At 33.4% G+C, this 12,474-nt stretch overlaps 1 protein-coding gene across 8 annotated transcripts in view; it reads left to right on the top strand.

The window, feature by feature from the left end:
• SENP7 (SUMO specific peptidase 7) overlaps positions 1–12,474 on the top strand; it is a 214,718-nt gene that overhangs the window by 178,578 nt on the left and 23,666 nt on the right. For all 8 annotated transcript variants that reach the window (XM_037834886.1, XM_037834912.1, XM_037834927.1 and 5 more), the window contains 5 exons: positions 2,432–2,611; positions 3,781–4,049; positions 6,470–6,603; positions 7,980–8,096; positions 11,494–11,616. In XM_037834886.1, the coding sequence (XP_037690814.1) occupies positions 2,432–2,611; positions 3,781–4,049; positions 6,470–6,603; positions 7,980–8,096; positions 11,494–11,616 (823 nt within the window). The remainder of the gene's footprint in view (positions 1–2,431; positions 2,612–3,780; positions 4,050–6,469; positions 6,604–7,979; positions 8,097–11,493; positions 11,617–12,474) is intronic.

The raw sequence follows: 12,474 nt of genomic DNA, 5'->3' as shown, positions 1-12,474 counted from the left end.
GCACCATTTTACATTCCTAGAACAATGGAAGAGTGTTCTGTATCCCCACATCCTTTCCAACACTTATTTTCCATTATTTTAATAGTAGCCATTCTAGCGAGTATGAAATAATATCGCATTGTGGTTTTGATTTGTATTTCCCTAATTGGTAATGATGTGAGCATCTTTTCATGTGCTTATTGGTGAAATGTCTATTCAAGTCTGTCTTGTTTTCTAATTGGGTTTTTGTCTTTTTGTTGTTGAGTTGTTATTTCTGTATAAAATCTAGATATTAAACTCTTAATGGTTTCCAAATATTTTCTCCCATTACGTAGGTTGTCATTTTACTTTCATGATAAATTCTTGTAATGCACAAAAGTTTTTAATTTGATAAGTTCAGACTATTTTTTTCTTTTGTTCTTTGTGCTTTGGGTTTAAAGTCTAAGAAACCGTTACCTAACACAAGGTCTTGAAGATGCTTTCCTTTGTTTTCTTCTAGGAGTTTTATAGTTCTGTTTCTTATATTTAGGTCTTTGATCTATTCTGAGTTAATTTTTGTTTATGGTGTGAGGTAGAGGTCCACCTTCATTCTTTTGCACATATGTATCCAGTTTACCAGCCCATTTGTTGAAGAGACTATTTTTTCCCCATGGAGTGGACTTGGCACCCGTATCAAAAATCAGTTCTCCAAAGATGTGAGGGTTTATTGCTGAACTCTCAGTTCTATTCCATTGGTCTATATGTCTGTCCTTGTGCCATTACGATGCTGTTTTGATTACTGTGTCTTTGAAATAAACTTTAAATCAGGAAGTGTGAGTCATCCAACTTTGTTCTTTTTCAAGATGGTTTTGTCTAATTGGGGCCCCTTTCTTTCCATATAATTTTGATGACCGGCCCTTCCATTTCTGCAAAGAAAGATGCTGGAATTGTGATTAGGACTGCATTGAATAATCTAGAAATTGCTTTGGGTAGATTGACATCTTGACAATATTTTGTCTTCCAGTCTATGAGTGCAGACTGTCCTTCCATTTATTCTATGATTTCTTTCAGCAATGTTTTGTAGTTTTCTGTGTATAAGTCCTTTCATCCTTGGTTAAATTTATTCCTAGATATTTGTTTCTTTTAGTTGCTTTTATACATGGAATTTTTTCATGATTTCTTCTTCATATTCTTCATTACTGTTGTTTAGAAACACCACTGATTTTTGTGTATTGATCTTGTGCCTTGACACTATGGTGAGAAGTTTTTCTGAGAGTTCTTAACCCTCTTTTCATTGAGTTTATCTTTGCTGCCAGCTTCACTGACAGTTTTCAGAATGGGGCAATTACAGTATGAAGAACAGAATGGCGACTTGGGAACATTAAAAATCCCTGATTAATCAAGTATTAGGGAATGCCCACTGTAAACGGCTTTTCAAATTTCAGTATTCATTTGAATCACCTGGGGATCTTTTTAAATTGAATATTCTGATTCAGTAGTTCTAGGGTGGAATCTGAGCTTCTGCATTTCTAACAAGCTCTCAGGTGATGCCAGTGCCACTGGTCTCTAAGGACATATGAATAACAGCCAGGAGAGTTTTTTTTCAAATAGGCATCCATCTTGGGCTGACAAACATTAACTGATGTTTGTATTGTTGGTTCAGCTGCTTTCTTGAAGTTGGGCCAGATGACCTTCAGGACTTCTTTAAACCATTTTTCTATGTTTCTGTGAATTTAACAAACAAAACAATACACAGCAAGTCCTCACAGGGGATTCCTTTAGCTCACTAAGAGGGAGAAAAACTGATACCTGGAAGTTTTGAGAAGTATCACCTGGAGGAATTTTAAAAGGAATGTCTTGGACCATTCAGAACCTCATATTATTCATTCTTGAGTATCTTTTGACAATGGCTAGTCTTTACAGTGAAATGCAAATGTTTTGGGAGAGAAGGGAAGTATTCGTTAGAATCATGGGCAGAAATTGACCTGTGAATGCCTTTAGAGTCTTGGTGTATAGTATTGACCAGGATAGAAATTAAATCATTTTGTAACTTACACTATGCTTAGTTTTCTGCATTAGTTTTCTGCGTTGAAAAGGTAGGCTTTTATTTTCTTTTTCTTTTTTGCTAGAGATATTGGGATTCATGAGAAATCTTTCTGGACAAGGTTTTTATGCTATAGAAACTTTATCTCAAATTTTTCTTTCTTGGATATAACTGAATTCACATCCCTACATTTAATTTTTATTTAGTAATTATTTAGTCATTCCTAATGATAATGTTATTTTTTCCCCTCTGATAATACTGCCACTTGGGGTACTTCAACTAAGTTTAGTGAAGTGGACTGTAAGTATATTTCCAAAACACTTTGCATATAATCCTTTTTGAAAAATATATTAATAAGTTGTCATATAGTACATAATTACTGTATACCTAAGTAGATTAATTTATTAAATTATCTTTTATTTGTTACAGTGTCCCTGAATGAGGTTTCATTGCTAGTGGATACCACACATTTAAAGAGGTTTGGGTTATGGAAAAGTAAGGATGATGACCACAGTAAAAGGAATCATGTTATCCTTTTCCTCTGGGTTTCTTCAAATTATCTTCAAGAGATTCAGACCCAATTAGAAAATTCTTTATTAAGCCAGCAATGTGAGTATAAAATGATTTCTAAATTTCAGTATAACTTAAGAAATCTTGTAAATAAAGTAGTTTTCCATTAAAATAATTTAATAGAATGTAATTATTCCATTGAATTAAAATTAATTTCATTTAATTAAAAAATTTATCCTTTAGTATTATGTAAGATAAATTATTTTATTTATTCACATAATTTCTCCTGATAATTTTATTTATCCAAGTGAAATGATTTTATGGAATAAGAGGAATACCTTATCTTTTAGTCAGTTGCCTTACTTGGCTACCTTTATTATGAGTATCTTACTCTTGTTTCATTATGACCTATGACAGAGCTGATAATCGGTGGCAAAGTTAAATAAAACACAGAAGTTTCTACCTTCAACATTTTCTTTAGTTTCTAAAAAGAAAACCCAGTTTGTTTATGTATCATTCTTTAATAATTCTTGAATAAGTTTGTGTGCATGCTTATAACACTTATCTGAGTGCATGAAAGATATACTTCAACTTTGTTTAGTTTCCACCTCCTACAGGAACTGGTTTAGGATTGGATAAATCAAATTAGTAAAAGTCTTTCCTACCTCTTTGTTCTCCTTACCTTCGTCCCTCTGTTCCTTTTCACAGTAAAGATATTAAGTGGTGAACTAAATTTTATACCTTTAAAATTAGTTATTTCCCTGCCCTAATCACTTACAAATTAATTGGGAAAATTTGTGATTAAATAGCAAGGAAGTTGGGGAATTTGAAACACCATTTGTAGTCTTTATGAGGGTTGAGGGAGAGAATGTCTTTTGAGGCCATTATGAATATGGTTGGCTAAATAAAATTATTTTGAAAGAGGTGTTTGATTGGAAAACTTTCTTGATAGATTTGATATATGGAGGAGGCTAGACAAAAATAATTAATTGCTTATCTCCATTCATTCATGCATTTGTCCATCCAAATACTCATACAAATGTTTACTGAGTACCTACTCAGTGCCAGACACTAGAGATACAGCAGTTAATACCATGGTGGAGTTTTCATGTAGAACACAAAAGGTTACTAATGGCTTGTTTTGTGATTTTAATTTGACTGAGTTATTTCCTAGCATGCAATATGTTAGTTAATAGTTAAATTATATTAATTATAATCTCCTTAAAAAATAGTATGATTAATAAAAATTTTCTTTTTTTCTTTTATAGCAAAATCCAATGAATTCATTTTCCTTGAGCTACCCAATCCTATTTCACAAAGAGAAGAATTGAAATTGAAAGATATTATGACAGAAATAAGTACAACCAGTGGAGAATCAGAGCTTTCTTATCCATTGTCTTGGGTTCAGGCACTTCCTTTGTTTCAGAACCTTTCTTCAAAAGAAAGTTCTTTTATTCATTATTACTATGCTTCAACTTGTTCTTTCCCTGCTGCTGTTGCTACTGCTGAAGAAGTAAAGGTGAAATCAGTATCTCAGGTTAGCATATGATTATTATAATTTGGAGGAGGTTAGGTAAAATTTTTTTCATTGAAATTAGGCTGATTTCAGAATGCTATGTTTTGGCAAAAGGACGTAAGAATCAACTTGAAAGAGCTTCCAGTGCAAAGGTGGAACAGTTTGATCAACAAAATCAGTAATGGTAGTATGAGACTATAACCAAGGAGTAAAATAAATATCCATGACTCTATACTTACATAAATAGCTGACTGAATGAATGAATGAGTAATAAATGGGGTACAAGGAACAATTTTTCCTTAGAGAAGAAGTCCGGTTAATAAATATAAAAGGAACATGGGGAATATAAAATTACCATTAGAACACCAGCAATAATTGTTGCAGGTAAGATCTACTGATGGATGCTAAACCTAATGGGTGAAAATTTAAGGAGAAACAGGTTTTCGATAGCCTCAAACTATCTCCTTTGATGTATTTATTAATTACAAAAAAGAAAGTACTAACTTTACAGTAGAGTTTTAAAAGTAGACACCACCTCAATCAAGTGATCTAAGTTAACATCACCAGTAATAAGACTTCGACATAATAGTGTCATGCACTGAGAAGGATACGTCATTTCTGTGGTATTCTTCCTAATAATGTATGACCTAAGTCTAATTGTAAGAAAAGTCAGACAAATCCAGTTACAGAATAGCTGACCAGTACTCTTCAAATGTGTCAAGATCATGAAAGACAAGGGAAGACTGAGAAATTGTAGGATCTTGGAACAGGAAAAAATATATTGGTGGAAAAACTAGTGAAACCAGGATAAAGTCTGTAGTTTAGTTAATAGTATCATAACGGTGCTCATTTCTTAATTTTGATAATTATACTGTCATTACATATGGGGTTAACATTAGGAAAAGCTGGATGAGGTTTTGTTTTTCACAACTCTTCTATAAGTCTAAGATTATATTGTAACAATTAACAGAAAGTTAAACATTGCTATGTTTATTTTTATAGAAGGTTGGTAATATACACGTAGCTTGTATGTACCAGATACCTTCAGAAAGCAAAATGTTTATTAAGTTTGCTATGGCATATGTGTACACACATACACATATATACATACTGTTCTAGTTTGCTAATGCTGCCGGAATGCAAAACACCAGAGATGGATTGGCTTTTATAAAAGGGGGTTTATTTGGTTACACAGTTACAGTCTTAAGGCCATAAAGTGTCCAAGGTAACATATCAGCAATCAGTTACCTTCACTGGAGGATGGCCAATGGTGTCCGGAAAACCTCTGTTAGCTGGGAAGGCATGTGGCTGGCGTCTGCTCCAAAGTTCTGGTTTCAAAATGGCTTTCTCCCAGGACTTTCCTCTCTAGGCTGCAGTTCCTCAAAAATGTCACTCTTAGTTGCACTTGGGGTATTGTCCTCTCTTAGCTTCTCCAGAGCAAGAGTCTGCTTTCAAAGGCCATCTTCAAACTCTCTCTCATCTGCAGCTCCTGTGCTTTTTTCAGCGTCCCTCTTGGCTGTAGCTCCTCTTCAAAGTGTCACTCTCAGCTGCACTGAGTTCCTTCTGTTTGCCAGCTCATTTATACAGCTCCAGTGATTTAATTTAGACCCACCCTGAATGGGTGGGCCAACACCTCCATGGAAATTATCCAATCAGAGTCATCACCCACAGTTGGGTGGGGCACATCTCCATGCAAGCAACCTAATCCAGATGTTCCAACTGAATCCCCACTAATATGTCTGCCCCACAAGATTGCATCAAAGAATATGGCTTTTTCTGGAGGACATAAAACATTCAAACCAGCACACATACATACACACATATGTATATATATACACATATAAATATGTACACGTATACGTGTGTATATAACTGTATATTTATGTATTTATATTTATGGGTTTAGTCTGAGCTAATCTTCTATTCAGAGGTCTTATAGAAGCTGCTTTAGTGGAGGATGAAGTGTAATACTTCACCACTATCTTTCTTTATGCGTAATATTGTTAAAATTTCACAGTTATTATATTGTAAATACGAATCTTTATCTTGCTTTTCCATTTAATAATAGAATATAAATTTATGTTATAAGCTCTTTCCATACCTTTTAATTTTAATTTTTTCCTACTGTTTATCACCTCTTCTGTTCATTTTGAATGGCAAAGTTTTTCAAATTCTTCTTCAGTTATAGGGAATAGATTTGGATATAATACTTCGAGTTAATCTTTGACCATTATTTGTGAGGTATCTCCTGAATACAAATGTTCTTTTAGCTTGGTTATATTTTTTAGAAATATTAAAATTATAGATATAACTGGTTAATAGGAATTTTTTTTAGACATTACGTTTTCTCACAAGTCTAGGTTTTGACTTTGTGCTTTTGAGTGTTGATATGTTTATATTTATGTGTCTAAGGAGTCCTTTGCTCTTCCATTTTCTGTCAGTTCTCAAATATAGATGCTGCCAAACCTACTTATACCTTCCTGCAGAAGCAAAGTAGTGGTTGCTACTCACTTTCTATTACATCTAATCCAGATGAAGAATGGCGAGAAGTCAGGCACACTGGACCTGTTCAGAAGTATGTACTGTATCATAACCTACTTGTAATTGGTGGGCATGTTAGTAGTTTTCATTTGTGTTACAACTTTTTATTAGGTCATCTTCTGAAATGTTTTGAGTTTACTGCTAGTCAATAATGACATAATTTCTGGAAATTGGTGTTTTTCTTTTTAATTTATGGTGAAATTTATTGAGAGAACAATAGGTGCCATTTCATTTAGTTTTATGTAATTAAGACAAAAATGTCCGGTTTGGTAAAATGAAAGTACTGAAAATATTTGAAAGGAAAGGTATGGTTTCAAAGGTTATATATTTCATCTCTGAATACGTATAGGAAAATAAAGTTGCTTACTAAAGTGTGCCTTAATTTAAGGAACTTTGAAGTTTATCAAACGTTCCCTTTTAGAAGCTCCTTCTTTTTTCATGTTTTATCTTTTGTATGCATTCTCATGGTGAAAAGGCAAATTGAGAAGTTATGCATTTGAGGGTGATTTCTATTCCTTTATTCTTTTTTCCTGTTATTTATATAAAATGCAAATAACAGCATAGGAAAGGAAAATGGCAAATAAAATAGAAATATTATATTAGCATTTAAATTTTTCAACAGATTTTCTTGCTTGATTTAAGTGCCCTGGTACCAAAATTAAATCAGTTGTGATGACTCTTATCTTCTTGAATCTTTCTGCTTTAAGACTACATATTATACCTTATTATTTTCTATGTTTGTTCAAGTACCATCCTGTCTTATTCCAAGATTATTGCTAGGAATTCACAACTGATCTTATTTTTAAATTTTAAGGGAGGGTGCCAAGAGAAAGATGCCTAATTAGTTATCAACTCTTCTCTACTACTTTCTGGTTGTGATCTTATTTGTTTCCTTTATGTTCTCTTAAGTTTTACACTGTAAGCACTTTCTTATGGGTAACTTGCCTCCTGTGCTCCTATGTTATTTTTTTATTGCCCAGCTGCTGGTATAGACTGGCCACCAGAAGAGCATTGTTTTTGACTGCTATGGCCTGAATAGAAAGGAACTTGTCTCTGGGATTCAAACATAGAATTGGAAAGTAGAGCATAGGAGAATCTTCTGTGCTTTATTACATCAGCTTGTGGAAAGTTAAAAAATGATGCAGAAGAGAGATTCTCAATAATACTGTACCTGATTGTGGGATAGAAACTACTGATTAGACAAACACTGAAAGTAGCCACATGGGAAGATGGAAAGGGAAAAGATGATATGCAATGAGAATACTATTAGTAGCTTGTTAAAATAAAGGAAGGAAAATTTAATTACTTTATCATGTGAAATATTTTTCTACCCTGCAGATTTTAGTTATAGAATACTACTGCCTTATTGTCCCCTGCCAATCTATTTTAACTTTATTTTTACTTTTCAAGGTTGATTGTATATCCTCCACCACCTACTAAAGGCGGATTAGGAGTAACTAATGAAGATCTGGAGTGCTTAGAAGAAGGAGAATTTCTCAATGATGTAATCATTGATTTCTACCTGAAGTACGTATAATGATAAATGATCTCAATTGTTTTACAGGTTTTGCTCTGAAACTTAAAATAAATGTCTCTATCGCTGAGCTATTTAACTCTAGCCAAAAGTAAGCTGCCAAGTTTTCAGATTTGGAAAATTTTGACTAATTTGGTTTCATTCCTCTACTTCTCGTAGGTGCTATATACTTCAGAAGACCTGTATTTTAAAATATATTCATTTTTGTTTATTTATTTTTGATTTATACTTCTTTGATTACTGTATTATTGTGGTGAAGGAAGTGCTTACATATTTAGAAATCACTTTGGGAACTGAAAAGAAGTACCTTTATTTAGTTGTCTGTTATAGTATCTTTAAGCCTTATAAGACTTAACTGTCATCCCATTCCATTAAAAAAATGTTTTTCAGCTTCTTTATAGCCAAAACTGAAGGAATAGATATGAAGAAATTTAACTTTCATGCAAAGGAAACTTGTTTCTAGTCCTCGTCTTTTATTGTATCCCTACATTTCCAACAGTTGCTGGAGATGTCTCCTAGTTATTTCGTGGACTCCTTCCAAACCAAAGTACCATCATTTTACCTAAGCCCTCTTGTTTTACTAACAATACTACATTTATTGCAATCACTGAGGCGCAAAAATCTCATATTATCATTTATTCTTCAACTCAGACATTGTAGATTTAAATTCTGAAAGTTCTGCTTGAGTCTTTTTAAAATGTCTTCCATGTTTCTATTTAACCTTTTGAATGTATGGAATACAGTTATAACTTCTTTAATATTCTGTTCTCTTTATTCTAACATTTGTGTCAGTTCTGGGTCCATTTCAACTGAGTGCTTTTTCTCTTCCCTATGAGTTGTATTTTCTTGCTTCTTTACGTGTCTGGTGATTTTTTTTTTTTTTTTTTTTAAGGATGCCAGACATTGTGAATTTTACCCTGTTGGGTGCTGGATATTTTGTTTTCCTGTAAATATTATTGAACTTTGTTCTGGGATACAGTTAATTTATTTGGAAACAGTTTGATGCTTTGGGGTCTTGCTTTTAATATTTGTTAGGCAAGACCTATAAATTAATCCCCAACTGTGGAAAGACCTTTCCGAGTACTCTACCCAATGCCCCTACCCAATGCCTCATGAATTATGAGGTTTTCCAGTCTGTCTTGTAGGAATAGGCACCATTCCTGGCCTGTGTACTGGGTACACATTCTCTCTAATCTTTACAGGTGGTTCTTTTCCCAGTCTCAGGTACTTTCCTCACACATATGCAACGATTAATACTTTGCTAAATACTTGAGAGGGATTCTTTGCAAATGCCTTGTGTTCTCTCCATATTACAGCTTTTTTCTTTCTCCAGAATTCTGATCTGCAAACTCTAGTTGCCATGGTCTCCCCAGACTCTCAACTCAATCGCCTCAGCTCAGGGAGTCTGCTGCGCTCCACCTGGGTTACCTTTCCCTATGCTACAGCCTGGAAACTTTCAAGGCGATAAGCTGGGGAAATAGAACTCAGTTTGTTTCTTGTCTCTCAGGTATCACTGTTCTTTGTTGCCTGATGTCCACTGTCTAGAGAAACACTGTTTCAAGTTTTTTGCTTGTTTTAGAAGGGAGGGTAAATTCAGTCCCTGTTACTCCAACTTGGTCAGAAATGGAAGTCTCCATTATCAACCCTTCACCTTCCCTTCCCTGACTATATATTTTAGTCTGTTGCCAAGTTCAGTAGATCTCTTTCAAATTCATCTAATTTATTTCTACTGCCACTGTGATCTTTCTAGTCCTCTTCATTTCACCTAAATTGTTCTTCTATCTTCTTCATCTCATTGTATCCTCTGTCTCCCTTTTTCTATCCATTAAACATGTTATTACCACTATAATTCTTCTTAAAGTATTTGATGAATACAGTTCCCATTAGAAACTTTTAGTAATTTCTTATTATCTATTAAAATGAATTTAAACACAGTCTGTTATTTGAGGGTTTGATAATATGACACTAATCTGTCTTTTTGGCCAGCTTCTACTAATAAAACTATACATATCACATGGTCTGGCAAAACTGAGTTATAAACAGTTTATTAAACAAAATCCATTCTTATTTACTCTTCTGCCTTACTGTCCTATTTTTCTTGCTTCTGGAATACATTCCTCCTTATCTCAACCTGTTAAATTTTTCTCTCTCAAGTTCTTCTCAAATGGTAACTTAAACTTTTCCTGATCTTCTAAACAGATATCATTAACTCCCATAATACTTTTTTTGCATCTCTTTTATGGTAGTTATAATATTCTGCCTTATTTTAAATTTATTTGGTGGTATTAGGATCATTCTTTCAAATGTTAAGCATCTTATGTGTTACTTATTTTTTGTCCCTATCAAAGTGTCAAGTTTATATTTTGTGAGATGAATTGAATCATCTTTAGTGATAATTTTGTAAGTTTTGTTGGAATTAACTAATGCAATTTCATTTCTAATTCAGTTCTGATAGTATTTTCCTATATTTGCTTTTCACTGAACTGCTTGTACCTTTGTTTCATTGACTTCTTTTCAGATAGGATTGTAACTTCATTTCATAAATTGCTCTCTATTTTTTTAAATTGATGCATAACTTTTAAATATAAAGTGCATGAATCTTAAGTATATGGCTAATGAATATTTACAGCATGTAATCACTGTTCAGATCAAGATAGAGCACATTTCCAGCACCCTAGCAGGGTTCCTTTGATCCTTTTCAGGTAGGACACCTTCCACATAAGCAGATTTAAAATATTTCAAGTTGAGTTTGTTTTAATGCATTTTTTTTTTTTTTTTAGCAATTACAAGGTCATTTTCAAACCAGCACGAAATATTAATAGTAGCTGAGTTCTCTAATTATGAAGGGATTAATCACTAAATGATTAAATTACAAGTTTATGTTGACAAATTGTTTTAGTATAGAAATGAAATAAGTATTTAGAGATTAGTCATGTCTCAGAGTTAATGTTTTTCTAGATATATTTGGCAGCACCATGTAGTTTTACATTTGATTCTGTGATTATTTGATTAATATTTCTTCCTACCCTCACCATCACCCCTCTATATTGTAGGCTTTATGGGTTCAGGTACTAGTTTGTTTATTTGCTTTTTCCCCCTCTCATTTGTGTCTCTAGTGTGAACATAGTGCTTAGCAATGTTAGGAATTAAATAAATATATCTTAAGTGACGAAACAAGTAGGCAATTGCTGCTTTTTAAAATGATGATCATGATAGAAGGTGAGGTAACAAAAGAACAAACTGATAGCTGAAATCAAAGAAAACTTCAAAATTAGTTTGGATCTAATTGGATATAAAAATTAAGATTTCCAGAACACATTAAATGATTGAGGTGAGACCAGGGAAAATCTTCTAAAAGTAACTGACTTTTTTGGGGTTGCTACTTTACAGGTATCTGTTATTGGAGAAGGCATCAGATGATCTTGTTGAACGAAGTCACATTTTTAGTAGCTTTTTCTATAAATGCTTGACGAGAAAGGAAAATAACCTAACAGAAGATAATTCAGATCTTTCGTAAGTCAATCTATTAATGTACTTAAATTTTAACAGGAAAATATACTATTTTGATGTTGAGTACAGTTGTCTCTTCATAATATTTCCTAGAGTGAGCAATATTATTACTTCTGCAGATACTAGGCCCGTTTGCTCTCATAGCCTTTATCAGTCTCTGCTTCTCTGCTCCCTATTAAATAAGTGGGCAATTGCTGCTTGGGAGGAATGAGGGAGGCTCATTCTTGCAGGTTGCATTCCCAAGTTTCTAGGGGGACATTTGGAAGTTGAAGAAGGGAAGGAAGAAGACAGATTATTTCTTCTTTATCTTTTTTTTTTTTTTTTGCCTTGGGCAGTGACTCTGGCTGTGGCTGTACCTCCTTTATGGGTCCATCTCTCACCGGACAGGCCTACTAGGACTCCAGCTTCCATCTGGAGATACTGCGTCTTCCCTTTACCCTCCAGTATAGGGATCTAGAGGTTTTCTTCTGTTGCTAATTTCGGGTTTCCACAAGCCCTCTTTTTTGGCTTTGTTCTTTTTCTATCACCTCTGTAGCCAGTTTCCTGCATTGCATTCTAACTGTTATAAATGTATAGAGTTGTTTTTGTGTTTTCCTGATTGGACCCTTACTATTTTTTTTTTTTTTACCAGAGAAGTTGTAGGTTTACAATATATCATGCATAAAATACAGAGTTCCCATACCCTATTATTAACACCTTGCATTAGTATGGTACATTTATTACAATTCAGGAAAGAACATTTTCGTAATTATTAACTATAGTCCATTGTTTACAATAGTGTTCGCTGTGTTGTACAGTCATATGTTTTTTTCTTAAAATTTTTATTCTAGTAACATATATACAACTCAGAATTCCCTTTTT

The sequence above is a fragment of the Choloepus didactylus genome, chromosome 1 (assembly GCF_015220235.1).
Source record: "Choloepus didactylus isolate mChoDid1 chromosome 1, mChoDid1.pri, whole genome shotgun sequence".
In the NCBI taxonomy this organism is placed as follows: domain Eukaryota; kingdom Metazoa; phylum Chordata; class Mammalia; order Pilosa; family Megalonychidae; genus Choloepus; species Choloepus didactylus.
This window is presented reverse-complemented; position numbering and strand designations above follow the sequence as displayed.